Genomic DNA, 26,885 nt, shown 5'->3' with positions numbered 1-26,885 from the left:
ATTTTCTCGCTCTTCCAACCTTCAGGAAGATTAGCTCATGTATCGACGAAGGCAACCGGAATGTCCAAATGTCAAGGCTAACCCTCGCCGAAACAGACATACTGTCTAATCTGGCGAGGACAGTAGCGAACGTCCAACTGCACCCCCGGGCGCACTACGACTTGAAGAGCATTGGCACAGACGATGTGCGGCCACTGGCCGTCTCCGCCGGCGAGGGCGAGGAGACGGCCAGGCACGCGCTTGCTGAGGAACGGGGCGTCCCGCGTCACCTTGCGGGCGACGTCCATAATCCGGCGAGCGCGTTGGAAACCGACCCAGAGATCGCATCCCTGGCCCAATCTCGACGCCTCCTGGGAGGTAACCTCGCAGGCGCCAACGACTTGGAGAGGATCGTCAGCGAGTTCCGAATCGCCCCCAGAGACGCAACATGGGACATATGTCGCGTCTCTAAGGACGATGACGACCTTGTCCTAAAGCCGCATTAGATTGTTGGTAAGTTGACAGCACATAACTATTTGAGTTGTATAAAACCGAACATTTTGCCTTTATACAACTTAAATAGGGCCCTTTCTATTCATTATCTTCCCGTTTTTATAAAACTCAAATGGCTAACACCTCTAGATGCCAACTGGCTACTAGGGCAATCGCAGCACCCAATAAGCGCGGCGATCCTCGCGAATGAGTGCGGTATTGGAAAAACCATCACCGCGCTTTACGCCTTGGCAGAAAGCATTGCCCGGTTTTACCAGGCCAATAGGCAAACGACGGAGCAGTTTACTTACCATCTGGCATTGTTATGCCAGCTTCTGTCCTCGATCAGACTACTTTCACCCACGTCGTGACGATATTACCCACAGATCAACCCGGCCTGCGATACCAATAAAGAGATAAACAACGAGGAAACCTCGATGATTGACCATTAAAAGAATTATGCGCGTGGATGGGAGGGGCAAAGTCAACAACAGGTCTCAGAATCAAGCAAAGTAACTAATTGGGACACAACTTCAAACAAGGAATTGGGATAGCGGGATTGGCCACAGATCAAGGCAAGTTACTACAGTTGAAGACACATTACTTGGTTGATCTTGCGTCTCGGATGTTCCCACACGCTTTGCCCACTTGTAAGCTAGTAAAGAAGCAGCTAGCCCATAACACCATCACCTTTGAATAAGGCGATATGGAGGCACCCTTGATGGCCCGTAGTACCAACACGCTCCCTTACAACTCTTTCAAGGAGGAGGCGAACAAGTCGCTTGGCGGCCAGGTCCACCATACAAACCCGTTGTTCTTAACAAAGAGCGAACAGGAGAACCACGTAGCGGTATTCGCAACTCAAACATTATGTGAGATAATGATATTTGAACAGCATGTCTTGACCTGCAGGCGTGGTCGGCGCGTATATATCCATGTCCTCGGTCCGCCGCGTAGTAATTAGTACTGGCACTTGGACAATACAGTAACAACACGCCTCCCAATCTATAGACTAGCCAGCCAGCCTGATTCGAGCCGTCACTGACAACGACTTTCGCTCGGTATCTCCCAAGAGTTCATCTCGTGCGTCAACGTAGACCGTAGCGCTCCCAGTCTGACTCGCAGGATGGGCAAAAACAAGCAGCAGCAGAAGAAGGCCCGGCCTGAACCCGTGAAGCATTTGCTTGTAATGATCGACATCTCCCTTGATGTGAGACAGGTTTCACGGGACCTGACCTCGAGATGGCAAAGGTACGGCACAAGGTTTGAGTACATGTGGCGCTCGTTCAGCCCGGAAGATCGCACCGAGATACTAAACGTTGCCAATCCAACACTGGTAGGACAAGAACTAGATTTCGCCCCGCACTGGGACAACGAGAACATGGCCGAGGACCCCAGCGTCCTCGTCAATATACTCAGGCATAGAGCGACCGCGACGCTCCCCGAACAGGCCTTCGAGAGCTCCGTCAACGGCCCGAGCGACCTCGAAGTCATCAAGGAGTCCCAACAATACATCGACTGGGGGCTCCCACGCGGGAATGCGTATGTTGCCTTCTGCGAAGGGGAGAAGTACGGCGTCCCGCACAAGGCGGCGGACCAGAAGACGGTGGCAGCCGCCCTGCTGCCGCCCGGCAAGGAACACCTGTGCGTCCCCGTGATCTACGGGGATCTGGTCCTCCTGAGGCAGGCATTCATCATTGGGAGAATCGGCACCGCTTTCATGCTCGTCTGGGACTGCGACCCGGAGGAGCAACCGGGCCCTTGGATACCTGCCAACCCGGAAGAAAGCGCTGCGCGCTTGAGGGAGGCCCTGCAGCTGCAAGAGCCGGCGGGCGACGCAGTTGACGACTCCGCTCTTAACATGGCACGCAGGAACAAGGGGATCGTGGGCGCCCAGTGGGGTTCCCTCGGCGTGGCAACCAGGGTGCTGAAGGAGAGGGTCATCCACTATTTCAGCAGCCTGCCCGATCAGGTCCTCAACGAAGACCGCGTGACGAACAACACAGTCGTGGACAAAGACCTTATCACCTGCGTCTACGACGTCGTGAACGATGTGGCCAGACACCACGCGTTGTGGACGTACCTCGTCGCCGTCATGCCGGAGGCGGCGGAGGAGGAGGAGGGCGGCCCGGGCCGCGCCGTCATCCTCCAGGAGATGGCGCATGTGTGCCACATGGGCTTCCAGCGCGCCCAGAGCCTCCTCAAGAGATTCCTGCAGAAGAGGTTGGAGATTAAAGAGGGCGAAAAAGCCCTGTTCGTGAAGCGGTGCGGCGAATACGACGTCGACGGCAACACCCTGGTGACGCTGGCCGTCAGCATGGACAAGCTGGACAAAGTCAAGCCGCGCATCGATCCTTCGATACGGCACATCGTACGGCTCTGCCAGCCCGAGACCACGGCCGAAGCAGCTTTCGAGTGGCTCCAGAAGCTGAAAGACGAATGCGAGATTGACACGGAGGGATTGGGGCAACTGAAAGCTTGGGAGGCGGACGCGCTCGCGGACCTGGCCACGATGCTCACGTTCATCGAGAAGCTGACGGACGAGGCGGCCCTCCCGCCCGTGAACGGGAAGAAGCGGGTGAAGGGTCTCTTCGTCTCCAAGTGCCAGCAGATAGACAAAGACCTCTGGGCCCTGAGGGACAAGGTCGACCTCACCCTGTTCGCCGTGCCGCCGGCCAGGTTGGGGAAGCCCGAGGTCGCGGCCGGCGCTCTGGACACCATCAGCAATGTCTGCAGGCAGAAGACGGGGTCCAGCCTCGAGGGAAACTACGACAAGGCCGTCAGGGAGAGCGTTTCGGAGCTGAGGAGACGGTGCGCGCAGGCGCAGGCTAAGCAGCAGAAGGGAAAGGCCGCGGCCGCGGCCCCAGCCGGCCCAAGTCTGTTCATCGACAAGGCGCAGGGAAAACGTGACGAGGATGAGCAGCAGCAGGAGCGGAAAGAAAAGGTCAAGACCCGGCCTGCGGAGGGGGCGGAGGCGGAGCTAGTTCCGCCGGCTCCGCCCACCCCGCCACCACCGGCGCAGGCCCCCGAGCCGGAGAAGATCAAAGTCACGGCGGCCACGGCGGACGTGTTTGAGGCGCTGTTCGACCGGACGCTGAACCGGCGGCCGATCGCTTTCACGGCGCTCGAGTCGGCGATGGCCGAGCTGGGCTTCACGGTCGACTCGCACGGCGGCGTCGGCTCGTCGACCAAGTTCGTGCCCCCGAAGGGGTCGGGCTGGCGGCCTGTCACGCTCCACCGCCCTCACGGGAACGCGAACAAGCTCGAAGGGTATCGTCTGTTGACGGCAGCCTCGCGATTCAGAGAGCATTTTGGGTGGGATGCAGAGACGTTTGAGGTCGTCTAGCTGGGCTGGGGAGGGGGGGGGGGGGGAGGGGGGGGGCGATCATGGATGGGATGGATCATCTTGGAGCTTTTTGTTTAGACGCTGGCTGGCTGGCTGGCTGACTGACTGGCCGCCAACATGTTTCGTTTCTCGGCCACGAGTCGGGTGAGAAGGACATGACATGGTCGCCACGCGCGGGGCAAGAGAGAGAGAGAGGAGGTGTCAAGTCAGTGCTCGAGATGTTGAATAGTGACGGGCCGGTGCCCCTTTTGACTAAGACTTAGGTAAGTTGTACGAGTCGGTCGTAGAATAGACTCTTTTCATCTTCCACCGCCCTTTCATCCCGAACCCCCCCTTTCCGAAGGGGAGGGGGGGGGGTGCTCCGGCCCGTCACTCGGATGGGATCACATATGTGAGTAAGCCTTATTCACGCACCCACGCTTGGCGTCGGGGGAAAACCCAGTCAGGGTGTTGGTGCCGCGCCGTTGAAACCTGTAAACATGTTTGATTTCCCGGCGGTTTAGTCACTCAGATCCGTGTCATGCAATTTGGGAGGGCCACTTGGACCAGAGGGGTTCGTTTCACCCGACAAGCTTCGTCCGGTTATACCCAATTTCCAAAAGGTACGGTTCAGTCGGACTTGAAACCCCAAGTGAAGCAGAAAAAGAAGAGAGAGAGGAAGAAAAAAGAAAAGAAAAAGGAAACATCGTCGGCACCTGACCCATCTCGTTGGGCTCCCCATCCAGGCGTGCCACATTGAAACGTCTGATCAATGCCTTCGTCTGTTCTCCTCGTACAATAGCGCGGGGCTCGGGAAAGCCATGCGGTGCTGAATAAATGGGCAGCTGTGTCCGAACTGTTTCCCTCCGTTCCTTGAGACGAATGAGACTCTGTACCCTATTGTCTATTCCATCGCATCTCAGCGCCATCTCTAACCTTATGAGTCTCGGGTGTATTCTCACATAACAACTTTACTCGCGGACACGCACACATCCGCACACATTCACACGTAGTCACACACACACACACACACACACACACACAGTCACACACCCCCTAATAACATGGGCAAGTTGGCCAGCTGGATCGCCCTGGCGGCATGGGGCGCCGGCGTCGTCTCGGGGGAGGGCCTCCACGACCTGGCGGTTCAGAGCGGGCGGATGCTGTTCTTCGGCACGGCGACGGACGTGGGCCAGTTCAACGATCTCGAATACACGGCGATCCTCAACGCGACGGGCGAGTTCGGCATCGTGGTGCCCGAGAACAGCATGAAGTGGCAGGCGACGGAGCCCAAGCAGAACCAGTTCACGTTGGAGAACGCGGACGCGGTGATGGCCAGGGCGAAGGGCAACGGCCAGAAGCTGCGGTGCCACACGCTCACATGGCACTCTCAGCTGCCCGAGTTTGGTGAGCCTTTTCTTTTTTTTTTTTTAGCCCGATCCCGGCGGACCTTGTGCATCAAAGTCATGTGAGAAAAAGACATGAGAGAAAAAGAAGCTGACGTTTTTTGCAGTGTCGGCCGGCAAGTGGACGCGGGAGACGCTCACGGCGGTCATCGAGACGCACATTTCGCACGTGGTGGGCCACTTCAAGGGCGACTGCTACTCGTGGGACGTGGTCAACGAGGCGCTCGCGGACAACGGCACGCTCCGCGACAGCGTCTTCTCGCGCACGCTCGGGCGGGACTTCATCCCGATCTCGTTCCGGGCGGCGGCGGCGGCGGACCCGGGGGCCAAGCTGTACTACAACGACTTCAGCCTCGAGTTCAACTCGGCCAAGACGGACGGCGCCGTGGGCATCGTGCGCGACCTGCAGGCCGAGGGCGTGCGCATCGACGGGCTCGGGTTCCAGGGGCATCTCGAGGTCGGCAAGACGCCGTCGCAGAAGCTGCTGTCGACCGTGCTCGGCCGCTTCACCGACCTCGGGCTCGAGGTGGCGCTGACGGAGCTGGACATCCGGTGCGCCGAGGTGCCCGCGAGCGAGGAGGCGCTGCAGCAGCAGGCCAAGGACTACGCGGGCGTCGTGCAGACGTGCGTCGACCACGACAAGTGCGTCGGCGTCGTCGTGTGGCAGTTCACGGACAAGTACAGCTGGATCCCCGACACGTTCCCGGGCACGGGGGACGCGTGCCTGTGGGACAACGCGATGCAGCCCAAGCCGGCGTACGCGGCCGTGTCCAAGGTGTTGCAGAAGGCTGTGGCCAAGGCGGCGGCGGCGGGTGGGAGCGGCAATGGAACCTCAAAGGCTGCGTCGCCGCCGCCGCCGCCGCCTCCGGTCGGTGCCGAGGCCGGGACCGGTGCCGATAACGGAGTGTCGGCAGCGGCCGTCTCTCAGCCACCTTCCGCTTCGGGAGCAGTGCGGATCGGCCCCCTGTCAAGCAGCGGCGGCATCGCGGCGGCATTATTGGCCAGCTGGGCGCTCGCGGCGTGCTGGCAGGTGTTGTAAACGTCTGTGTGTCTCTAAGGGGGAACAAAAAAAAACACTTAATTTGTACAAATAACTCTGTAGATTGTGTAAAAGGGAAAACAAAAAGAGATTTCTAATCAAACAGCTTGTGCCTCGGGTTTGAGACGTTGGGCGTGTCAAAAGCCATCGGATGCCGTGTGGTGTAAGTGAGGGATTGGATGATGTCATGTCCCTGGCCAACCAACCTCCATTATTTAAGCAGAGACTGCGGGGAGGATTGGTCATGGTCCGATTTCAGACCGAGAGAGAGAGAAGAGGGGGAAACCCTTATCAGAAAAGCAACAACCCCCCCCGTCAGTTGTCGATATTGTTGTTGTTGGACTGTCTCTGCCTGCTCCAACCCCAATCGCCGTGGTCCGTTCCGACATTGTCATCAAGAGGGTGTCCCTGAATAGCTTCAAAGAAACAAGAAGAAGAAAAAGACAATGGGGCACCTCATCGCTCTACTCTCCGCCGCCGCCGTCTCCGTTGCGGGCCTGGCTCAAGCTTCCCTTCCCGGCCTGGACGAGATCCCGCCTCTTGGCCTGGGAACATGGCTCTCTGACAAGAGCAAGGTAGCCCACGCCGTGTCCTTTGCCGTCGGCGAGGCCGGCTACGACCACATCGACGCCGCCCTCATCTACAGTAAGTTCCAATCGTCACGGCTCATCTCCTAATATACCTCACACACATACACACACACACACACACACACAACCCTCATCTCGCTGTTCCAACACTCACCGACGCGCCCAGGAAACGAGGACCAGACCGGCAAGGGCATCGCCGACTCGGGCGTCGCGCGCGAGAAGCTCTGGGTCACCAGCAAGCTCTGGAACACGGACCACCGCGCCGACCGCGCCGAGGCCGCCATCCGCAAGTCCATCGCCGACCTCGGCGTCGACTACCTCGACCTCTACCTCATCCACTGGCCCGTCGCCTTCGTGCCCGGCGACCCGGGCAACGCCCTCGACCGCGAGACCTCGCTCGTCGACACCTGGCGCGTCCTCGAGGGCTTCGTCCGCGCCAACCTCACCCGCCACATCGGCGTCTCCAACTTCGCCCGTGCCGACGTCGAGGCCGTCCTCGCCGCCGCCGAGATCCCCCCCTTCGCCCACGAGCTCGAGGCCCACCCCTACCTGCAGCAGCAGGCCTTCGTCGACTGGCACCGCGAGCGCGGCATCCGCGTCGTCGCCTACTCGCCCCTCGCCAACACGAACCCCACCTACGGCGACGGCCTGCCCGCCATCCACGAGGACCCCTTCTGGATCGCCCTCGCCGACCGCAAGAACGTCTCCGTCTTCCAGGCCGTCCTCGCCTGGGGCGTCCAGCGCGGCACCGTCGTCATCCCCAAGAGCACAAAGGAGTCGCACATCGTCGCGAACCGCGCCGCCCTCGACGTCACCTTCGACGACGACGAGCTCCGCGAGATCGCCAAGCAGGACAAGAAGCACAGGCTGAGCAACCCGGGCAAGAAGTGGGGCGTCGACCTGTTTGCCGACCTGGACGATCCCACCAAGCTCGGGGACGTGAGCGAGGAGCTTTGAGCGCATCACGGATCACGACTCATGCGTGGGGGGGAGGGGGGTCATGATGGAGTCATTCATATGGGGCCGGCTGTTTGCACGAACTCTATAGGGCCTTCTGCCTAGTCTAATTCTGACACGATCATCACACACGTGTCTCATTTTTCACCACTTCTTGATTTTTGACTGCATCTTGAACATGCACCGTTAAAACATGGCTAAGCCAGTCTTGTACTTTTTGAAGGTCTCTTATACAATTCTTCATAAATCGGGCGTCAGACTTTCGGGGCAAGCAAGCTGCGCCTTCACTCGACTTGGGTGCGGCGCGCGTAGTACTTCCTCCTGGCCCAGTAGAAGCCGAGGCCGACGAGCCAGAGGATAATCAGGATGAGCGCCTGCACGGGCGCGAAGATGGCGCCCCGGACCACGACGAAGCCGCTCACCAGCGCGAACACGACGGGGATCAGCACCGACGGCTTGTACGGCCGGCGCAGCTTCGGCTCGCGCACGCGGAGGACGACGGCGCCGAGCACCGTCAGGAAGAAGAAGGTGTACTCGCCCAGCCCGTTGAACGTCAGGAGCGCGCGGAAGTTGCCAAACAGGATGTACAGCGCCGAGAGCACCGTCGACATCAGGAGGGCGTTGAGCGGGGCGTCCGACCTGCCCTTGCGGGGGGGAGACGAAGACGGCTCGTCGGTCGAGTCGCCGACGGGGCTGTTGTCCTCGGACTTGAAGCCGACGCGGCCGACGAAGCCGAGGAAATCGGGGAGCCAGTTGAAGTTGGCCGCGGCCACCGTCATGCGACCCGCGACGAACGAGTTGCCAAGCAAGGAGCCGGCGACGACGAGACAGATGAGGACGGCGGCGGCGATGCCGAAGCCGGAGCCGAGGAGGCGGTTGATGGCAGTCTGTGTGGGAAAGCAGGTCAGCATAAAGGGTCGGGATCAAAAACAAGCCAGTGCCGCCGCGGTCGACAGGCAGGCCAGGAAGAACGCCGGCAGAAGCGGGAAAAGGTTCAGCCGGGCGTGGCCACCACACTCACCACTGCCACGCTGTCGGTCTTGGACACGACGTCCCAGGGGAGGAGGATGTAGTAGGCCGCGTTGGCGGCAATGAAACACAGGATGATGGTCGGGACGGCCGTGTTGATGGCCAGAGGAAGCTGACGGGCGGGGTGCTGGAGCTCGGCCGTGACGTAGACGGCCTGTCATGTGTTAGCCAAAACAGAGAAAGAAAAAGAAGAAGAAAAAAGACGTCGCGATAAGGGGTCGGGGTTGAGCGCGCCTTGTCCCATCCGGAGTACGCCCACAGCGCGCCGTACAGCGCGGCCGAGTAGTGCCCGAGCATGTCCCAGGAGCCGACCTTGTCCCAGTCGACCTCGCCGCCGCCGGGCAGCTCCGTCTTGCGGTTTCCGAACCACGGCTTGTTGAACCAGTCGCGGCCGCCGACGTCGCGGTCGCGGTCCGATGCCTGCAGGACGACGACGACGACGCCGGCCACGACGACGGCCAAGATGGCGGTGAACTTTGTCACGACGAACAGGTTGTTGAGGCGCGTGCTGGCCTTGGTGCTGATGCCGTTGGCGCCGTTCATGACGATGAGGACGAGGACGGAGAGCGCCTTGTGAGATGCAGCGCCGGCCTGGTCGGTGATGCCGCCGGCCGAGTAGATGCTCTCGACGAAGACGATGCTGAGGATGGCCAGGGTGGCGGGCATGACGGCCACGATCCAGGTCCAGGCGGCGAGGAAGCCAAAGACGTCGCCGTAGATGTGCATCAGGAAGGGCTGGATGCCGCCTGTGAAAGGTGGTCAGCTAGCTGCAAGAACACGGGAGGACATGTTTATCGGAATCGGGTCAAAAGGACCAAGGGTGTGTGTGTGTGTGTGTGTGTGTGGACTCACCCTCACCCGGGATGGCGGTCCCCAACTCGGCCATGGTGCTCGCGCCAGTCCAGGCCAGGACGCCGCCGACGAGCCATACGACCAATGCGGTGCCGGGAGACGGTACATTGGTGTCGATGGAGCCGGGCGACGTGAAGACGCCGCTGCCGATGACGATGCTGATGACGATGGCGAAGGCCTCGAGTGCGCCGAGGTTGCGCGTGAAGGTGCCGGCCCCGCGCTCCTCGGGGATGAGCACGGGAGGCGAGGGTCCGTCGGTCCCACCGTACTCCTCATGGGTGTCGGCCAAGAGGGGCCGCTGTTGGGCGACGTCTTCGGATTCGGTGTTGGACGCCATCTTTCTTCCCTTTGGTGTTTGGGGTGTCTGTCGATCGAATGGGGTTGAGGTCCGGAAGGAAACGAGATGTTTGGACCGAGTGTGAGTCGTTGTGTTGTGCAGGGATGGAGTGAGTCCACGGGTGAGTGTCCAAGCGCCGAGAGTCCTGAAACCCCCTATCCGTACTACACTATCATCAGGTACGTCCTACGCTGTAGCCTGTAGGTACCTAGGTATCTAGGCAGCTAGGTAGGTACCTACCAGCAGAGTGCTTATCTAAGCAAGTATGTGTCTTATCTTATCGGAGCCATGCTAGGGTACGTAATGCCAAGAGCAAACACTAGCGCTGACCCGTCACAAATGCCATGGCAAATGCTGTCACACCAAACATGGACATCTCCCCCAATAGCCATGTGCTGATTACTATTCTGCCAATTTCACCCTAGTACATTCATGCTAAGCCGCCTTTACCGGAACGCTGCCTTTGCCTCCGTGCCTACAACCAAGTTCGTAACAGAAAAAGAAAGGAAAAAGAGGGGGGGGAAAGGAAAAAGAAAGAAAAAGATTTGGCCTCCATCTTATCTGAGGAGTCCAGCCACCGTCATCACGTTCCCTTCAGGAAGTGCCTCCGCTCGCGCTCGCCTCTGCTTTGCACTCACTGTCTCGTGAGCCCTCGGGGGAACTGGTCAGCCGCTTGACAAGGCCGTTCCTGCGCATCTGTCTGGCGTATATCAACCCGCAGACGTTGCAGAGAGTCCAGAGGCCGGCGGGTCCGTTCCGCCACTGCGGGGTGCTCGTCGTCTGGCAAGACTGGCACACGCGCCGGGATGCGCGGCTACGTTTCAGGGCCTAAGTCGGGTTTTTTCCTCAGTCGGCCAGCCGAAAAAGAGATTCCCACACGCTTGCATAGCATGTCGAACGCTCCCCCCCCAGTCGCAACCAAATCGGGGATTGTTTTGGGTGGGGAGTAACCGGCTTGTTTTTGTATTGATAAGGGGGGTTGGGGAGGGGGATCAGGGAGGGACCGGGCAAATACCTTTTGCGGATAGCAGTAAGACGCCGCAGAGTCCTTCCTGTGCCTCCGGCGCCTCTTTCGCCGCTCCCGTTCCCGGAAGGGGGCGACGCCTTGGAGCATATGCTCGGCGTCCGTGGCGCTGTCGTGGCACAGCGTCACGAGCTCGTCCACGTTGACGGCGACGAGTTGGGACAGCGTGTGCGCGGCGATCAGGCCCGGGTGGCTGGCAATCACGCCGGGTATCCTGCTGCGTCTACAACCGCCCAGCAAGAAGTTGGACTGGAGCAGGCTTTGAATGTGGTCAAGTAGGTCTCTCGTATCAGCGTGGATCTGTCATCGGCCCCCGTCAGTCTGTTCAGTAACAAAAAGGGGAAGTGGGAGAGAAAGCAGGGTCGGCCGTGATGGAATGGGCAGCAGTACCCTTTGCATGAGCTCTCCCGCCTTGAGCTGGTTCAAGGACAGCTGGGTCGGGGCGTCCGCACCGCAGTCGCCGGTCGGTGTCGCCGAGCCGTCGTCCGATGACCCGGCCAAGACGGCGTCGGCACCTCTGGGAGTTCTCTTGTCGGCTTCAGAGTCGGAGGTTTCCATGAAGGCCTGACTTTTTCCGTGGGGACAGAACCGTTGGAAAAAGAGGACGATAGAGTGACAGTCGAACTTTTAGATTCGGTCGGAGAGATGAACGGAATCCAGCTCACGACAGCAGCAGGTCGGTATGGCATCGGGTTCGCTATGACTGGGAGAATGCGGCAAGTGTATCAAGAGATGGGGAGATGGATGGATGCTTGCTGCGAATGGTGGCAAGCGTCGAGGTGTGGCGCTGGTGGATCGATCGTGTTATCAAAATCCCCCTCCCCCGCCCAAACGGGGGTCGCAACCCAGTGCATATTGGTTTCGGGACCCATGCGGAAAAAACAAGTTCCCACTGTAGGGCTGCCGCAAGGGTGGCAAAAATTACGCCGTTAGGACTCCTCCACGACCAGCCATGTTCTCGCGTGTGTAGTCCCAGGTAGGCAATTTCTGAATGTCTTTTGAGCACACTTTTGCCCCCGCATCTTGTGCGAGGAATTGATTCGGACGCTCAAACGTCACGGAGACGCGCCTAGATGCCGTTCAGCGTCATTCGTACGCTACGCGTATTGTTGTTACGCGTATACTATGTAACTGCAGGGACTTTTGTTACAAGATGTTGCTTTGCTACCGGGCAGTCTGCAAAACGCCCAAACCCAAACCAGCATTCGTCTGATTAGGCCCCAACCAACCCTTATCACTCCAATGTTTAGGTTGGACGGTATGCCTCATCGCTACCGCAGAAAAAAGGGCTCCGATTGGCAGGGACGAACGACCACCTCGGAGGGCCTACCGAAATTCATTTTGACCAATCACGAGACGTGTCAAGGGCAGTGAGTCTCATACATCGTATAACTACGGAGGGGGATGATGTCATGTGCATGGTTCGATAGTCACAGCCATCATTGTCCATTGCAAAGCCCATCATTGCAGTTATGAATGCAACTCTGCCGAGTTGATATAGTAATTACCTTACTATACAGTCTACATCGCCGGACCAGACCATCCTTCGGTTGTCCTTTATACATTGTGGTATCGGAGTCTCGCCTGCTGTGTTTTTTCTTCCCTCAACTCCTTGGACGCCGATGCTAACCTGCACACAAGTATTGGTATCATGTGGTATCGTGTTTATCCCAGAAAAAAAATCCCAAAAGAAGCCAACCCAAAATGGTCGGAGAAGTCAGACCCAGAATGATACCCGTGGTCCGAGGAAACAGACCGAGAGGGGAGGGGGGGTAAAAGAAGGGAATCAGATGACGAGAGGGGGGAAAAAAGGAAAAAAGAGCAAGAAATGAGAGAAAATAACCATCTCTCTCGTCAAGCACAGACAACATGTTCATGGCCTCACGAAGTGTAGGACGACGCCGAAGCCTTCTTGCTCCTGGTGCGTCCCAGCTTCCGCATCCTCATGGCGTGGACCAGCCCGCAGACGTTGCACAGGGTGCAGGGACCGGCCGGGCCGCTGCGCCACTGCGGCGTGCGGCGGGTGTTGCAGGCGTGGCATACGAGCTGGGAGACGTCATCAGTCTCGGGGCGCTGGTGATGGGCGCGGGCGGCGCGGTGGCGCTCCTCGATGACGCGGCGGTGGTGCCGCATCCTGCGGGCGTGGTCAAAATTGCGCGTGATGAGCGTGGTCTCGCGGCGGGAGAGGGAGATCAGCTCGCGCATATCGCCGGTAATGTCCCGCGACTGGCGCTGGACGGCGAGCAGGGCGGGGTTCCCGAGGATGGTCTTGGGAACGACGTGGCCGGCGCCGGTGGCGGGAAGGGCGCGGCACTGGAGCAGGCCCTCGATGCTACAGACGAGGTTCTTGGCATCGCCGTGCACCTGGGGAAAAGACAAGGCGTAAGCACTCTATTTGGAGGGATCGCCTAGTACGGCTGCCACGAGGGAATGCAGAAAACTTACTCGTTGAATGATCTCGCCGGCTTTCAGTTGGTTCAGGGAAAGGGGCACCAGACGTCGCGGAGGACTTTCCTCACCGCTCGACAGACACGGTCCAATGGGGACCATGTTACTGGGCGGCCGAATAGGGATAGTCAGGTCGGACGTGGTTCGGACGACGGTTTGTGTTTCGGAGCAAGTCATGGGAATGGTGTGACTCGGCCGAGAAACGGAGACGGAGGGGATTCCGATGAAAAGAGGAATAAGCTATCCGTACACTGCAGTTACTAGGTAGCCAAGTAAAGTGGGGCGGCGATGGAAGAGGGGACGATCAGTACTTGGGGAATGTGGTGTAGAGATCGAGGATTCTGTTCGGGATCGGACACCGGGGGTGATGGGGCATCGGGCTTTTTAAAGGGATTTTCAATGCAATAAAGAGGAGAAGTTGCATAAGACCCTGCATTCCATTGTACGGTACGTACCTGCGTGCTAGACAAACTAGGTAGGTGCCTGCCGTGCATGCCTACCTACAGGTCAGGTGGTTAACTACCTAGGTACCTGTATCTGCCTACCTGAGGTATGAATATCAGTCAGCAGAGTCAGCAGTAGACTTTCGACTGATGTTGTGATTGACCGCTTTCTTGCCCAATCAAGCCGGGACTCGGTTCTGTGCTCTTGATTTCATTGGCCGTTGGCGTGCCGGACGCCTTGTTTGTACCCCTCAACAGTTGACAAGACGTTAAACTGACATTGAATGAACGTCAGTGTTGCGCGCATTGACGCAGACTCGGCGCACCAACCGAAAAGTAAATCTCAGGGTTGTACAGGGTGGTAGGGGTAACTAAAAGCTCCCAGCCATGTTACCCCCCATAGCTGACATCATTATAAGAGGGGAATATTCACCAACAGAGAAGTTTTGTAGTAGGGGGGTGCGTATCAGTTACCTGACAGGGAGCTTTTACTTCGACCGGATACCATCGTACATACACATACGCAAACACATAAGTATAGTCACTAGGTGAAAAGTCTGGCTATAGCAATAAGGATAAACCCAACCAAGAGTCGAAGAGGGGAACCCGTGAGTGGCTCGAGGTCACTTCATGGTGCACCACGAAAGGCCCTGTCTCTCAACCATCTGCTGTAGCTTTTGTTTGGTGATCCTTATTGCTGTGGCCAGACTTTCTACCTAGTACTGTACACTTACACACGCATATATATAGTATGTAACTGTGTAGTGTCTTGCACCGCAAGTCCTTCGTAATGCGGAAGGGATGGGCATCTACCTAGGGAAAGCCAGCTTTGGGTGTGAGGGTCTCCGGACTCTTACTGGTGCCGACCTGAGGGAGTCTCGCTTGATTCACCCGCAACGTCCAATCGAACCCAGTAGTTGAAGACTCTGCCGGAACTCCTCATCATCCTTGCTCAACCAATCACCGGGGAGATCGGGGTGGCGATTGTTGGTGAGCCTGATTCCCATGTGCGAGAGGGGGCAGTCTATCCATCTGTCTGTCCATCGCTTTCATTCTCGCTTCGGTTCAACGACTCGGCCGGGTTCTGCAAAGACATATTCCGCTAGGCTCCGACACGTCAAGCCGCAGAACCACCAAGTTACAATCCAACTTGAACCGTGGCGTCGTCATCTGGACCCTGCCCGTTTGCCGAATGTCATCTCGCCTTCTTCATATGCATCGGCCTCATGATGATCCACTTTGCACTGATACACTTGCTCCTGCCCTGCCTCGTGGAAGCCGATTCCTTCGAGGCAGGCGCGACCGCGAGACCGCCTGCTCGAGAGCGCACTTGCCTCGCTCATGCCTACCCGTCTCTCGAGTTTCGCGATGGCTCTTTCCCTTCTTTATGGGCAGGCCAGGCTAGGCCTTACTTAATCAACTAGGTTAGAGAGAAAAAAAGGTCAAGATTTGATCGGTTTACTACGGCAACAAGCTCGTAGCATCGAGATTTCCACCTTCGTCCTCAAATATTGGCAAATGTGCAAGGCAAGTCACTCTTATCACAACGTTGACACGCTGGACGATCCATCTCTGACATCCCTTTCTGCTACAAAGATCTCCCAGTTAAGCATCATGTCCCAGCCAGCCGGTCCATCTCTTCGATCCAAGGGCAAAGCCATCGCCAAACCCGACACGCAGCCCCCAAAAGATCAGTCCACCCCAGGTCGGTCCGCCTACGGAGTCCCCACCATCAACGTCCTCTCCACGGCCATCTCTCGTGGAAAGCCGCCCACCGACCTGCAGACCAGGTCCGACTTCTGCTTCGACCGGCTCCTCAGCTTCTTGCCGCACGACGAACACAAGCTGCTCCGCGTATACAGAGCGCTCGACGTGCCGTCCGCGAGACTTCGCAAGTGGGCGTCCAAGGGCAGGAAGAGGCTGGGACAGAAGGTCCTTGCGCGACTGGAGCAACAGAAGGACGCCGCGCCGGGCGAGTACCAGTTCGCCGTCGACCACCCCTATGTCTGGGGTCTCGGGAACGGCGACGCTTGGGCTAGGGCGGGCCAGGCCTACGACCTCAAGCTCAAGGGTGAGCCTTTGCGTCTACCGGACAAGGAAGCAGTGATGCAGGAAGACATTCCTGGCGGTGCCGTGAACGGGGCTTCATCTCCTCGACCCAATAAGACTTCCAAGTATAGCAGAAAGCGGAACAGAAATGCGCTTGACGACACCAACAAGGTGCCCGGGGCACATGGTCGACACACCGAGTTCCAGAAGAAGAAGGCCGCAGGAATCGGTCCAAGTCCGCTGCGCAAGTCCTCATCTAGGTAAGCTTAATTCTTGAATCAGCAACACGCAAAGAACGTCATCCAAGCTTACCAAAATTTTCCAGCAAAGAGGCAGAAGCTTCTTGAATCAAGTGAGTGATGGCTCCTGCTGTCGCAGCACCTGCTCTATCAAAAGCTACAGCTTGTTGCGATTCCAGCTTCCTAGTTCGCGTGGACACAACAGTAATGAGCCAACCGTAGCTCCAGTTTTGGTGCTACCTATATCACGAATCGTCCAAAGGATTTTGGCAGGGCGATGCCTCGCTGGCCTTTGGGATTGGATCCCCGACAACTGGAAGGATATACTGGCAAGAGTGTGGCGGAAGAAAATGACCTAGCAAAAGGGAACTAAGGAAAAAGGCTGAATGGATATTTGCCGGCACATAGGATAGCGGCTCAATAGGGCCAGTAATATCTGCGAGACCCAAATCATGGCATTGGTACTCACATCAACAGAGACATCGGGAACGAGATTCTAACGCAGCACGATTTCCTGGCTCGTACTAGTATTGTACGTTTATGACAACCGAACCGGACTCTGACAACAAAGATACGCAGGATCTCAAAGGTAAGGGATATTGCTAGTATCCAGGGATCGCGCATATCTTTTCTTCCTTCCCGCTTGTCGACACACCACGCGACTGGGCCACGATACTGGAACCGCATATATCCAACTCGGTACGCATCTACATTGACATCCCAAATCCGGCCGCTCTCTATATGAGGTTGCCATTAGATAACTGGACAAGGGCGACTGGAATAGCCAACGAGGTATCGCGCATTCGTCCCCGCCAGCACAAAGGATGAAAGAAGTCGTCTTTGAGGCTCTCTCTCTCTCTCTCTCCCTCCTTTGGATACTTCCAAAAGGCACAATTGCTTCGTAAAGGGGTAACCTGCCCAAGCTAAAGCCGTACGACTCGGGCTGCCAACCCCCTGCAGTTTCTCCTCTCTTTTCAGCTCATGGTGGTTGTAGATGGCGACAAAGACCCGACAAGGACCACAGCTCACCCTTGATTGAAAAACCACAAGTGCTTAATGGTCGAATGGACTCGAACAAACAATATTGAATCAATAACTTGATACATTCTTTCCATGCTTCGCGCCGACTCTCTTGGCTTGCCGCTATCCGTGGAAGCTGGCGAGCCTTTCCATATTTTTTCAACCGTAAGGAGTAAATAGATCTTGGATAAATAGCGCCTAGTTTCCCTCGGGCCAAATCTAACCTCATCATCTCATCCACTATTAGATCACCGGCAAATTGCAACAACAGCTAAAGTTGTTTCGGAAAGGAAAAAAGAAGGAGAAAACAGCGGACAAAATGGACTACCACTCGGCCGTCCTGGCCCACCCCGAGTTCCTCGCCCTCATGCAGGACACGACCCGGCTGCCGAGCGACCTCGACACCCTCAAGACGTGGTACTTCACCCGCCTCGCTTCCGACGCCGACCGCCTCGCCCTCCTCGGTGTCTACAACACGCTCGTCTTCGACCTCGGCGTCCACTACCGCAAGGTCCACCTGTGGCTGACGAACCTCAAGCTGCACGCCGGCATCCAGCAGGCCCTCGAGGCCGAGCCCTCGCGCGTCCCTGAGGCGCGCCGGGCCTGGTTCGCTGAGCACGGGCAATCTGTCTTCCGCTGCGACCGCTTCGGCCACGACACGCCCGTCTTCCGCTTCGAGGCGCTCGAGAACCGGAAGAAGTGGCCGGCCGAGTGGAAGGGCATGCGCAAGGAGGACATCGAGCTGGCCATCGACGCCACAGAGGGCGGCATGACCACCGGGTTCCAGAGCGAGGCCGAGTGGGAGCTGTGGCTCGTCGAGATGGCGCGCCGGTGGAAGAACGGGGAGACCTACCTGCATTCCTAGCGTGGACCGCGGACGTCTCTCTCTCTCTCTCGCCGGCTTTTCCTTGTCTTGGGTTATCCGTAGACTCGCGAGACGAGGGTTCTTTTTTGTTCTGAAGAAAGAACCCCGGGGCTGTTGTATGTGCCGTCCACCTAGTCTTGCCGTCCACCTGAGTCTTGTTTGATTTCTAGTCCTTGGTGGAATATCTACCTATAGATTATGCTGCCTAACAAGAAGTTTCTGAAAAGCTGCAAACATCATTTGTTTAGGCTTGTTCAAGCCGTATTATCCATCATACCCTCGCCTTCCCAGGCCTCCTTTCACTTCCGGTAAGACCGCGGAAGAAAATCCGCAGTCTCCCTCTGAAAAACACGCTCCTAAATACTGTGCCGTTTCTCCCAAGCCGGGAAAAGAACAGCTCGCTTCCATATCACACCATCAGTCGCCTCTCACGTGGATACGATTTCTGCAGCAACTTGCAGAGTCTCCATTCGGCTCGGTCCTGGCTCAAAGCGAATTGGTAGATAGAGGTTAGGTTAGCCAGGAGGAGGCAACCAGAGTAGACTCCCTTCAGACGCTCCCCCCCCCTTCACCCCAAATATGAACAAATGAACACAAACACGCGTTATAGTCGCGATCCTTCTCGGGGCTTCCATACGCCAAAGACCTGTTCACCCTGAACTCAAAACGTGAAAAAAGGAAAAGGAAAAAACCTGGAGAGGCGGATGCTCGCGTACAGGACTGGACTTATGCTCCCCCGTTCCCAGTTCCCACGCCCCTATACCATAACATCCCGCGCAACCTCCTCAAGTCTTCATAACTCCAAGCCCGCTCGTATGAGTGAGTGCGGCCGGGAAACAAAGGTGCCGCCTCACCTCAGCTGCAGTTCAGCCCGTGACAACGGACAGGCAAACGTCAACTCATCGCGCCTGTCCATACCGTCTGTTTGGACCGGGCAGCACCTGAACGTTTTCAGAAGGGGAAAAAAACAAAACCCTCCTTCCTCTGGATCTCCTTTTTTCGAGAAGTCGAGAAACATCGCTTCCTCTTTCCCTCTCCTTCCTCTCATCCATCAACACACTCCAAACTTTTGCACTGCCAACCTCCCTTTTGCAAACACACACACACATACATACACTTCAACACCACATCTTGCAGTCATAACTTGCAAAGGCATACACAACTCCCATCATCCTCTACCGTCCGCCGGAAATCATGGCGGCCAGAAAGACGGTCCCCAAAGCCACGACGGCCAGAAAGACGGTCCCCCAGACCAAGACGGCCAGGAAGACGGTCCCCCAAACCACGACGGCCAGAAAGACGGTCCCCCAGACCACGACGGCCAGAAAGACGGTCCCCCAGACCAAGACGGCCAGGAAGACGGTCCCCAAAACCACCCCGGCCAGACACACCGCCGCACACGCCCTCTCCGCCGCCCTCCGCAACGACGAGGTCCCCACCGACCCTCGCGTCCTCGCCGACTTCGGCTTCGACCGCTGCTTCTCCGGCCCCGACCGCGCCCACCTCTCCATGGTCTACGCCGCCCTCATGATCGAGCTCGGCGTCCGCCCCAACGAGCTTAACAAGTGGCTCGCCGGCGACGGCAACAGCGATGATGGAGAAGGAAGAGGAGGAGGAGGGGGAGGAGGCCTCAAGCGCGTCGGCGAACGCATCCGCGCCCGCTTCGCCGCCGCTAAGGCCGGCCGCCTCCGCCCCGGCCCCCACCTCGCCTGGTTCCGGGACCACCAGTACGTCTGGGACGACGACGCCGACGCCCCCGGCCGCGCCAGGGCCGAGGCCGCCGCCCGCCGCATGATCAACAAGAATCTCGCCACCCTGCGCAAGAAGGTCAAGAAGGGCGAGCGGGACGAGGTCTTTGACTGGTGGTCCTGATGTCTCGTCGGGGGGTCGAGGGGGTTCTCGCCTGCTTCCCGCGATGGGGACATGGGGGTTTGAACTACCGCATCACCGCCAAAGTGGCTACGGGTCACGGACTTGGTGAGCTTTTGTACCCCCCTACCCGCGTAAACGCATCTGACTACTGGACTAACACACGCCCGCCCGCGTTACCCTAGTGATTCCGGAATTGTATTTGACCAAGCTTCGCTTCACCCGACGTGCCTTTTCTGCTTTCATCGCCCTTCTTAGTCAAATCCCATGTTTACGCGGCATCAGTGGCAGCTGCTGCCGAGATTCTGTTGCCAGATGTCGCGCCGCCAATGCTCGGTTGGGGCTGTATCGCTAGAGCTTGACGGTGGACTCGTTGGAAAACAACCGGATTGGATGGGAGGGAGGGAGGGGTCTATTTGCTCATAACATCGTCATCAAGCTCGGGAGTGTTCCGGGGTATTGTAGGCCAACACGGTCCAGGTTTCGTTTCGATAGATTAATAGCATCACGGCCTTACCGGTAGGAATAGACTGGTCTGGTACAGGAATACACAGCCCGTTTCTCACCCCCATGACATCCAGTTAAAGATGCACGATTACGAGACTCAGAGGAACCGGGAAAGAGGCTTCCCGGCCTCCAAGACAAGAAGAGAGCTGACTCTACGCGTGCGTGCCGCCGGCCTCGGTCTCGATATCTGAATGTGCGCAGACTCACAGATTGCAGCCAACAGCCTGTCCCCTTTTCCCTTTGTACAAAGTTACGAGACACCTGGCAACGAATACACCTTGCTTCACTGCTCCTATGTATTTTTGGATACAGCAAAATAGTAACGCTTACGGACCATCCGTCAAACCCATGCGCCGACCCACCCAAAAGAAGTCTAATAACTCTGGCCGGCTGTACTACACAGTCCAACAAAATGGGTATCGATTTTACCATGTCCGAAACATTCGCAATTCCCGTCGCATCGTCTATGCCTTTGCCCCTCACCACTTACCTCATTATGTCATCGTCGTACCCGGACGGTTCGCTCACGAAATTATGCGACCCCCTTCGCCTCCAGGATCTTGCTAAGCTCTTTCAACCGCACAGGTTTGGTAAGAAACAAGTCGATCCCACTGGCAAACGCCTCTTGCTGCGCGCTCGCTGACGCAAGGCTCGTGAGCGCAAAGATGTGGCAGCGCGTTAGGCACTGCTCCGCCTCGATAGCGCGGATACGGCGCGTTGCCTCGAATCCATCCATGACAGGCATCGAGATGTCCATGAGAACGAATTGAAACCCCCCACCAGCCTTGCGGAATATATCCAGGGCTTCTTGTCCATCCATGGCATTCTGAAACTCGTGCCCCAGTTTCTTCATGTAGGATGCCAGTATCTTCAGATTGAGCGCATTGTCGTCCACCAACAGGAACTTTAACCGACTTTTACGGTCTTTTCTTGATCGCTCGCCGCTTTTGGAGTCCGAGGCAGGTGTTTGTGCTCGCTTCGGTCGATCTGGAAGCGCGATATCCTCGCCAGCACCCGACACATGACTTTCCTTGGATCCCTCTAGTTGGCTGTCCTTGCCGAGCCCCGATGCCTTTGCCTGGTCGCTACCTTCGTGCTTGTCGGGCTTCGACTCGTCCTCGCTGGGAAGTTCCGGCAGAGCCTCCGTGCTTCCTACGTTGGCACTGCTTTCTATGCCCTGACCAGTAGGTGTATCATCATTCAAATCTGACCGATTGCCATTCGTCAGAGATAATTGTGTAGGCGTCGGAATGGCACCAGCCTGTGTTCGAGTCCACCGCCTGAAGCTCAGCAGCAAGACCTTGGCAAGCTTTCTCGGGCCAATGCTGGACGAAATGTCAGTTCGGCATAATGTTATGTGAGCATAGAAAACTTACGGCTGCGAGATGAACTCGAAAACAACGCGCTTGCCAGTGAACCGCGGCGACGTTGCTAGCTGCCGCGCAATCAGAGCGTTCCGACATATTATCACGACGGGTGTAAATATCGCGCCTTGGCGTCGTTCAGACAGGAGCCGATCCAGGTGTCGTTCATTGGATAAGACCAAGTCGGGGAGGAGCTGTTCCTCCGAAGATTGGCCAATGATGAGCATTTTGAGCCACTCTCTGCAGATATTCGCCACCAACTTGCCCTCGCTTGGCGTGTGGCTCGACAAGTCGCCAACCGATTGAACTCCGTAGTCGTCTGGAAAGCCGAGGAGCTTAACCCGGAGACCTCCGAGCTCGCTCACTGATGCCTGGAAGTCGTCAAAACCAACGGTGCCTGTATGGCTGATTGCTGGCGATGTCAGGACAGCAGCCCGCAGTGGGAGCTGCACCGTCACTTTGGTCCCGCGACCAACCTTGCTCCAAACCTGGATGGACCCACGCAGCTTAGCGACGATCCGGTTAACCAAGCTCAGGCCCAGGCCAGTCCCAGCAGACAGGCTATCTTCCTGCGCAAAAGGAGAGAAGAGATGATTTCGGAGGTAGTCCTCGCTGATGCCTCGCCCAGAATCAACCACGTCGATCTGGATCTTGCCCGTATCTGAGGGGCTATCCTCCTTCTTTTTTATCTGAGTCACGCAGACATTGACGAATCCCTTGCTGGTGTACTTGAGTGAGTTGCCCAGCAGATTCATTATGATCCGCCGGATTGCGCCAGGCTGAGTATGATAGCGCCATGATGCCGCAGGACTGACGTCGAACGTCACAGACACGTCGCCTAGGACGAGCTCCATGTCGCCGAGTCTGTCTGTTCCCGAAGCCATGTCTTCCATCGCCTGCATGCTGTCAAGCCTGCGTATCGCACTCGAATCCGCGTGCTGGCCCGGTCGGTTGCTGGCCAGCTGGGCAACAGACACCCGTTGGTAGCTGAACCCGGCGCAGATGCTCTCAACAACCTCTTCAGCTAGCACATCAACGTCCACGTTGGATGTAATGCTCATCATGCCGGACTCGATGCTAATTTTTTGATCACGGTTCCTGAGACCTCTGTCGCCGACGTCAGCAGTGCTGCTTCGACGCTTCGACGGGCTGATGAAGTTGTTAATCTTGCTCCAGTCGAGAAGGTGATCAATGGTCTCCAAGAGGGTGCGTCCGCAATTCTCGATGGATACGAGCGTTTCGCCCTGAAATGCATCCAGGGGCGTATCGTGAAGCAGTTCCGAGCCGAGGATGATGCCGTGCAGCGGCGATCGAAGTTCGTGAGAAAGGGAGCTCAGGAGGTCCGTCTTGGCTTTGTCCACCAGCATCGAGTCGAGGCGATGAACTTCGGACATTATAGCCGCCGCAAATGCCCGTAGATAGCTGAGCTCTCCCTCAATGGTGAGAACCCGCGTGGGGGTTTTGGTGGAGACAAAACCCCCGGCATGCCAACGTTGCTTCTGGGCGTTCCAAAGGGGGACCAGCGCAATGCTCCGCGCGCCCGAGAAGATATCACCGAGAAGCTTTCCTTCGTTGCGCCTCGAAAACGGGTTCTTGGGTCGCCTCCGACTTTTGCGTTTGTTGCCAGTCGGTGTTAGTGGAGGCTCGGGTACATCATCAACGGGCGTCTGCACGACCAAGCTGTGATCGTCGCCAGAAAGGTCGCTCGACTGTATGGTGCCGTTCTCGTCGAAATTGAAGATCTTGCCCTCAGGATAGCGTCGTAGTAGCTTGGCGAGAAACTCTTCGGATACGGAGGCCTGGCTTTGGGAAGGCAGGTCGCCGTCGATGCTTGATACGGCCGAGCTTGAGAAACCCAACACACGACAGGTGGCTTCTTCGCGGCTGACGAAACTATGGTCACTGCTCCCTGTGCCTGAACTGCTCTTCTCGTCGCTCGACGACGACGACGGCGATTTGGCACCCGTTGACGTGACATGGACAGATTTGGATTCGGCCAACCCACCAAACGAGCCAATAGTGGCATCCAAGAACAAGACGCTCTCGACCTCGATGGCTTCACGAACGACGTTGGATGCCTTTGAGAAGATGTGGCGCAGCTGGGCATCGTGAGAGCCCCGATCTTCGTGCACTGAGCCATCTGGCGCATTTCGAGCGTTTTTCGCGGACTCGCCGGAGACAGACGGCACAAACGCTTCATCGCTCGTCCGCCCATGGGTCCCTGTCGCCTTCAGGTATTCTGTTGATTCCTTCCAATCATTCAAAGATGCTTCTTGCTGTTGAGGGGAAGCATTGGCTGTGTCCAACCCGTCTTCCTGCTGGATGTGCTGCTGGTTCTTGTTGAGACCGCCTTCGAGGGAGGGGTGGTCGTAGAATGAACTCGGGTTATTCCCCAGCCTCCAACCAGACATGGTGCTCTTGCCTTCTATGAAACTACCGACGCCGCGGACCATTCTATCAGCACGGCGATGATCGTCTTCGTTACGTTTAGCGTTCAGATAGTCGACAATGACGAGGGAAATGTCCCGCATGAGGCGTGTCGATACGTCGTCAAGCCCCTCGCGAGAGGTATCCCCAAGCACGGCAAAGACGCCAATATTAATGCCATTTTTTGATCGGAGGGGCACACCAGCATAGAAGCGGTTCGCTGTTGAATTAAGACAGAGATGTCTCCCTGCCGTCCTGGGGTCTTTTGAAAGATCGGGGATCACAGTCACTGGTAGTTCGGCGTTCTGCAAAGACGCGTGATCGTAGGGTTCCGGGGCGACCAGTACAAGCTCGCACATGCCAGAGGAGCGCGGCAGGGCTGTACCGGAGAGCAGCAGATGCTCCCCAGGACCAAGGCCTGTGGGCTTGGTTTTGGGTGTCAGCGACAGAGACGGGGTGGCCTCGGCAATAATGTATTGATACTTGGTGTCAAACAGCGAGATGAGGGCACGGCTGGCATTGAGCCGTAGAACGCCGAGCTCTGCAAAGGCTGTCAGGGCTGGGTCCGAGGAGGAGCGCAGCCCTGCTGGCGGAATCAAGTTGGTGGCATCGTTATAGGTAGCCTGGGAAATAAGGGCGGAGTCGTATCTGGTGACTGGTCAGCATCGGCGATGCTGAGAGGCGCGCAGGTCCGAACATGGTGACGGGCATCATAATACAAGACGGTGGGAACGGGGCGGGGCAGGACGGAGGTGAACAGGTCGTTCGGACAGGCAAGAAAAAGAGGATTACCAACCTAAAGGTCTCCCGCTCACGGCGGCTTTCCGAGACGGCCCGGGCATGGGACTGGTCAGCCATGGGAGGAGATGGAGCTACTTTGCCGTGGAAGCCGGCGACAGGTAGGTTGGAGACGATATCTCGACCCAGTCAGGAATACTCAACCGAGGGTTAAGTAGTAGCGCAGCAGGCGAGGTACCGAGCTACGATGAGTAGCAGGTTAGCATCAGGCATGATAATGAGGACGAGGGCGGCGAAGACAACTGGCTGCTGGCAAGTCCGATTCCGTATCGGACGAGAGTAACAGTCTGGCGGCGACCGGAGAATGAACAAGGACGTCGACGAGGAGTCAAGGCAAATGGATGCGAGACTGACAGAAGATTTGCAGAAGCCACCATCAGAGATCCTCGCGGCGGTATATCTGGAGATGGCTGGGGCGGGTAGATACGCCACATCGGGTTGCCCTCGACAGCAAGGGCGATTCTGTCGCGGGCAGGGTAGAGTAGAAGCAAGGGAACGCGGGCGCGCACAGGGCAGATCCCAAGGTAATGCGAAGAACACAAGATCGGGTGTACTCACCCACTGATGCTGAAGGCGATCTCGGATGAGAATGTCGCGCTTAGACCATGGCGGCAGAGGAGAGGGAGGGAGGAGGAGACTGCGAAAGGAGAAGCCCGGTCGGAAGAGAAGGCGTATCGTATCGTAGTTGAACCCGAGGAGCACGAGGGCAAGATGGCGGCTGGGAATACTAGGCGGCGCAAAAAAGTGATGAGTAGTCGGTGATGCAGTTTGGAAGAAACATGCATGTGGCGATGTTCAGAGAGACTCGAGTTACAGCGGCAGCGGCAGCAGCAGTAGGAGTACTCCTTAGCAGCAGCAGAAGCAGGAGCAGGAGCAGGAGTAGGAGCAGTACCTAGTAAGAGCAAAAGCAAGCAACAACAGCCAGGAGAGCAGGAGCAAAGGGAGGGTGGCGAGAGGAGGGGCAGCAGCAGGGAAAAGCAGGTGCACCAACCTATTCTGGGCCTGAGCTCTTGCCTTTGCCATGGGGCCGGCCCAGGTTTGCCCCACCTGACAAGAGACACCTGCTTATCGATTGGTCCGTTATGAGTGGAGCTTCACAGTGCGATCGCGATACCAGAGATACCCTAGGAACCCTGTTTCGATTTGTTTTGCCATGTTGGACAGATGGAAATTTTCAAATACCGAAGGCGGGCTTCTGGCTGCGATTGCCGTCCTGCCAGCCTGGACATTATCTGCCAACCCAGAGAAGTGGGCCTCAGAATGGACAGTGCGCGGGACAGTGTTCCTTCCGTCTAGTGTATGCGATTCTTACATCAGCATCCTCAAATGCTAAAGAGATACTTTTGTGCATCTCGATCGTCCCCTTGTCTTGTCTCTTACTTACCTAGGCTTTCTTACCTTACCTACAGTAGATCCTTTGTCACATTACATATAAAACAAGCGCTCTACCCTAGCCACCTAGCTTGCTACACATGGTGATAGTCATAGTATAGAAAATGTAGAATCTATAGTCAGGGTGCCTACATAGTCGTAGGAGGAGGGAGGTATGTAAATTCCATCTGTCGATTTTATTCTACTAAAGGTAGATTGATTCTGTTAATTCTAATTCTCCTTTCTAGCTAAACCGCTACCTGCACCGGCCGGCTATTAAGCCCGCCGACTTAGTCTAGCCCCTAGAATGTAAGGGTTGCGCCTGACCATGACTTAGAGTAGACAAGCGGCGCAAGGTCGTTGTCCTGCGATGCCACGACTCCCCTTCTCCCCCTTTTGTATTAGGCATTGTCTGCGTCGTGGGCTATACGTAGTGCGTATGTGTGCGTGTGTGT

The 26,885-nt window shown here is 57.1% G+C and overlaps 11 protein-coding genes across 11 annotated transcripts; 6 read left to right on the top strand and 5 right to left on the bottom strand.

Annotated features, from left to right (window-relative positions):
• Positions 1-77: 77 nt before the first annotated feature.
• Positions 78-287, bottom strand: GLRG_02056 (uncharacterized protein; the record flags this gene model as incomplete). Its single annotated transcript, XM_008092714.1, has 1 exon — positions 78-287. One exon carries the CDS (start codon positions 285-287, stop codon positions 78-80), a length of 210 nt encoding a protein of 69 aa, XP_008090905.1.
• Positions 288-1,660: 1,373 nt separating this feature from the next.
• GLRG_02055 (uncharacterized protein) lies at positions 1,661-3,817 on the top strand (the record flags this gene model as incomplete). Its single annotated transcript, XM_008092713.1, has 1 exon — positions 1,661-3,817. The coding sequence occupies one exon, from the start codon at positions 1,661-1,663 to the stop codon at positions 3,815-3,817; it is 2,157 nt and encodes a 718-aa protein (XP_008090904.1).
• A 1,043-nt stretch (positions 3,818-4,860) lies between these two features.
• Positions 4,861-6,241, top strand: GLRG_02054 (glycosyl hydrolase family 10; the record flags this gene model as incomplete). The annotated part of the gene is made up of 2 exons (XM_008092712.1): positions 4,861-5,203; positions 5,310-6,241. 2 exons carry the CDS (start codon positions 4,861-4,863, stop codon positions 6,239-6,241), a joined length of 1,275 nt encoding a protein of 424 aa, XP_008090903.1.
• Positions 6,242-6,687: 446 nt separating this feature from the next.
• On the top strand, positions 6,688-7,788 carry GLRG_02053 (aldo/keto reductase; the record flags this gene model as incomplete). Its single annotated transcript, XM_008092711.1, has 2 exons — positions 6,688-6,886; positions 6,998-7,788. The coding sequence occupies 2 exons, from the start codon at positions 6,688-6,690 to the stop codon at positions 7,786-7,788; spliced, it is 990 nt and encodes a 329-aa protein (XP_008090902.1).
• A 284-nt stretch (positions 7,789-8,072) lies between these two features.
• GLRG_02052 (uncharacterized protein) lies at positions 8,073-10,006 on the bottom strand (the record flags this gene model as incomplete). The annotated part of the gene is made up of 4 exons (XM_008092710.1): positions 8,073-8,675; positions 8,810-8,971; positions 9,022-9,563; positions 9,670-10,006. 4 exons carry the CDS (start codon positions 10,004-10,006, stop codon positions 8,073-8,075), a joined length of 1,644 nt encoding a protein of 547 aa, XP_008090901.1.
• Positions 10,007-10,600: 594 nt separating this feature from the next.
• On the bottom strand, positions 10,601-11,588 carry GLRG_02051 (GATA zinc finger; the record flags this gene model as incomplete). Its single annotated transcript, XM_008092709.1, has 3 exons — positions 10,601-10,786; positions 11,022-11,330; positions 11,421-11,588. 3 exons carry the CDS (start codon positions 11,586-11,588, stop codon positions 10,601-10,603), a joined length of 663 nt encoding a protein of 220 aa, XP_008090900.1.
• Positions 11,589-12,911: 1,323 nt separating this feature from the next.
• GLRG_02050 (GATA zinc finger) lies at positions 12,912-13,580 on the bottom strand (the record flags this gene model as incomplete). Its single annotated transcript, XM_008092708.1, has 2 exons — positions 12,912-13,421; positions 13,476-13,580. 2 exons carry the CDS (start codon positions 13,578-13,580, stop codon positions 12,912-12,914), a joined length of 615 nt encoding a protein of 204 aa, XP_008090899.1.
• A 1,955-nt stretch (positions 13,581-15,535) lies between these two features.
• Positions 15,536-16,234, top strand: GLRG_02049 (uncharacterized protein; the record flags this gene model as incomplete). Its single annotated transcript, XM_008092707.1, has 1 exon — positions 15,536-16,234. The coding sequence occupies one exon, from the start codon at positions 15,536-15,538 to the stop codon at positions 16,232-16,234; it is 699 nt and encodes a 232-aa protein (XP_008090898.1).
• Positions 16,235-17,548: 1,314 nt separating this feature from the next.
• On the top strand, positions 17,549-18,094 carry GLRG_02048 (uncharacterized protein; the record flags this gene model as incomplete). The annotated part of the gene is made up of 1 exon (XM_008092706.1): positions 17,549-18,094. The coding sequence occupies one exon, from the start codon at positions 17,549-17,551 to the stop codon at positions 18,092-18,094; it is 546 nt and encodes a 181-aa protein (XP_008090897.1).
• A 1,194-nt stretch (positions 18,095-19,288) lies between these two features.
• On the top strand, positions 19,289-19,966 carry GLRG_02047 (uncharacterized protein; the record flags this gene model as incomplete). Its single annotated transcript, XM_008092705.1, has 1 exon — positions 19,289-19,966. The coding sequence occupies one exon, from the start codon at positions 19,289-19,291 to the stop codon at positions 19,964-19,966; it is 678 nt and encodes a 225-aa protein (XP_008090896.1).
• A 1,036-nt stretch (positions 19,967-21,002) lies between these two features.
• Positions 21,003-25,119, bottom strand: GLRG_02046 (hsp90-like protein; the record flags this gene model as incomplete). The annotated part of the gene is made up of 3 exons (XM_008092704.1): positions 21,003-21,795; positions 21,847-24,909; positions 25,058-25,119. The coding sequence occupies 3 exons, from the start codon at positions 25,117-25,119 to the stop codon at positions 21,003-21,005; spliced, it is 3,918 nt and encodes a 1,305-aa protein (XP_008090895.1).
• Between the last annotated feature and the right edge of the window lie 1,766 nt (positions 25,120-26,885).

Source organism: Colletotrichum graminicola, assembly GCF_000149035.1.
Source record: "Colletotrichum graminicola M1.001 genomic scaffold supercont1.6, whole genome shotgun sequence".
NCBI lineage: Eukaryota > Fungi > Ascomycota > Sordariomycetes > Glomerellales > Glomerellaceae > Colletotrichum > Colletotrichum graminicola.
Note: the sequence above shows the minus strand (reverse complement) of the source record. Positions and strands in the feature narration are given on the sequence as shown.